Source organism: Rhincodon typus, chromosome 46 (genome assembly GCF_021869965.1).
Source record: "Rhincodon typus isolate 14 chromosome 46, sRhiTyp1.1, whole genome shotgun sequence".
In the NCBI taxonomy this organism is placed as follows: domain Eukaryota; kingdom Metazoa; phylum Chordata; class Chondrichthyes; order Orectolobiformes; family Rhincodontidae; genus Rhincodon; species Rhincodon typus.
In genome coordinates, this window is record NC_063377.1 from 6,582,303 (window position 1) to 6,582,909 (window position 607).

At 58.2% G+C, this 607-nt stretch overlaps 1 protein-coding gene across 1 annotated transcript in view; it reads left to right on the plus strand.

Annotated features, from left to right (window-relative positions):
- Positions 1-607, plus strand: part of cers2a (ceramide synthase 2a) — a 12,671-nt gene that overhangs the window by 9,111 nt on the left and 2,953 nt on the right. Inside the window, exon 7 of the mRNA XM_048620293.1 lies at positions 394-538. Within this exon, the coding sequence (XP_048476250.1) occupies positions 394-538 (145 nt within the window). The remainder of the gene's footprint in view (positions 1-393; positions 539-607) is intronic.

Genomic DNA, 607 nt, shown 5'->3' on the forward strand with positions numbered 1-607 from the left:
CACCGACGCTCAGTCGCAGCAGTGTGTACCGTCTACAGCGACTCCCCAAGTCACCTTCCAAACCCGGGGCCTCTACCCCATGGAGGGGGCAAGGGGCAGCAGGTACATGGGAACACCAGCCCCCTGCAAGTTCCCCTCCGAGACCCCCACACACAGATCCGACTTGGAAATTCCTTCGGGGTCAAAATCCTGGAATTCCCTCCCTAAGGGCACTGTGCCCCTACACCACATGGGTGACGGTGTAACGGTTGACTGCACCATGGTAGCTCACCCCCACTTTGCCAAGGAGGGTAACTGTGGCAGGGGGGAAACGGGGCAATAAATGCTGGGCCCAGCCCTCAAGCCTTGAAAGGACTGAACGGAAAATGTCTCTTTTTCTCCCTCGGACGGCAGGATTTCAGGGAGCAAATAATCCACCACGTGGCAACTATTATCCTCATCAGCTTTTCCTGGTGCACCAACTACGTCCGAGCTGGGACTCTCGTCATGGCTGTGCACGATGCATCTGACTACTTCCTGGAGGTAACTGCGGGAGGGGGTGACGGAGATAAGGAGGGGGTGTAGGGGGATGGAGGGGGTGATGGAGATAGGGAGGGGGTGCAGGGGG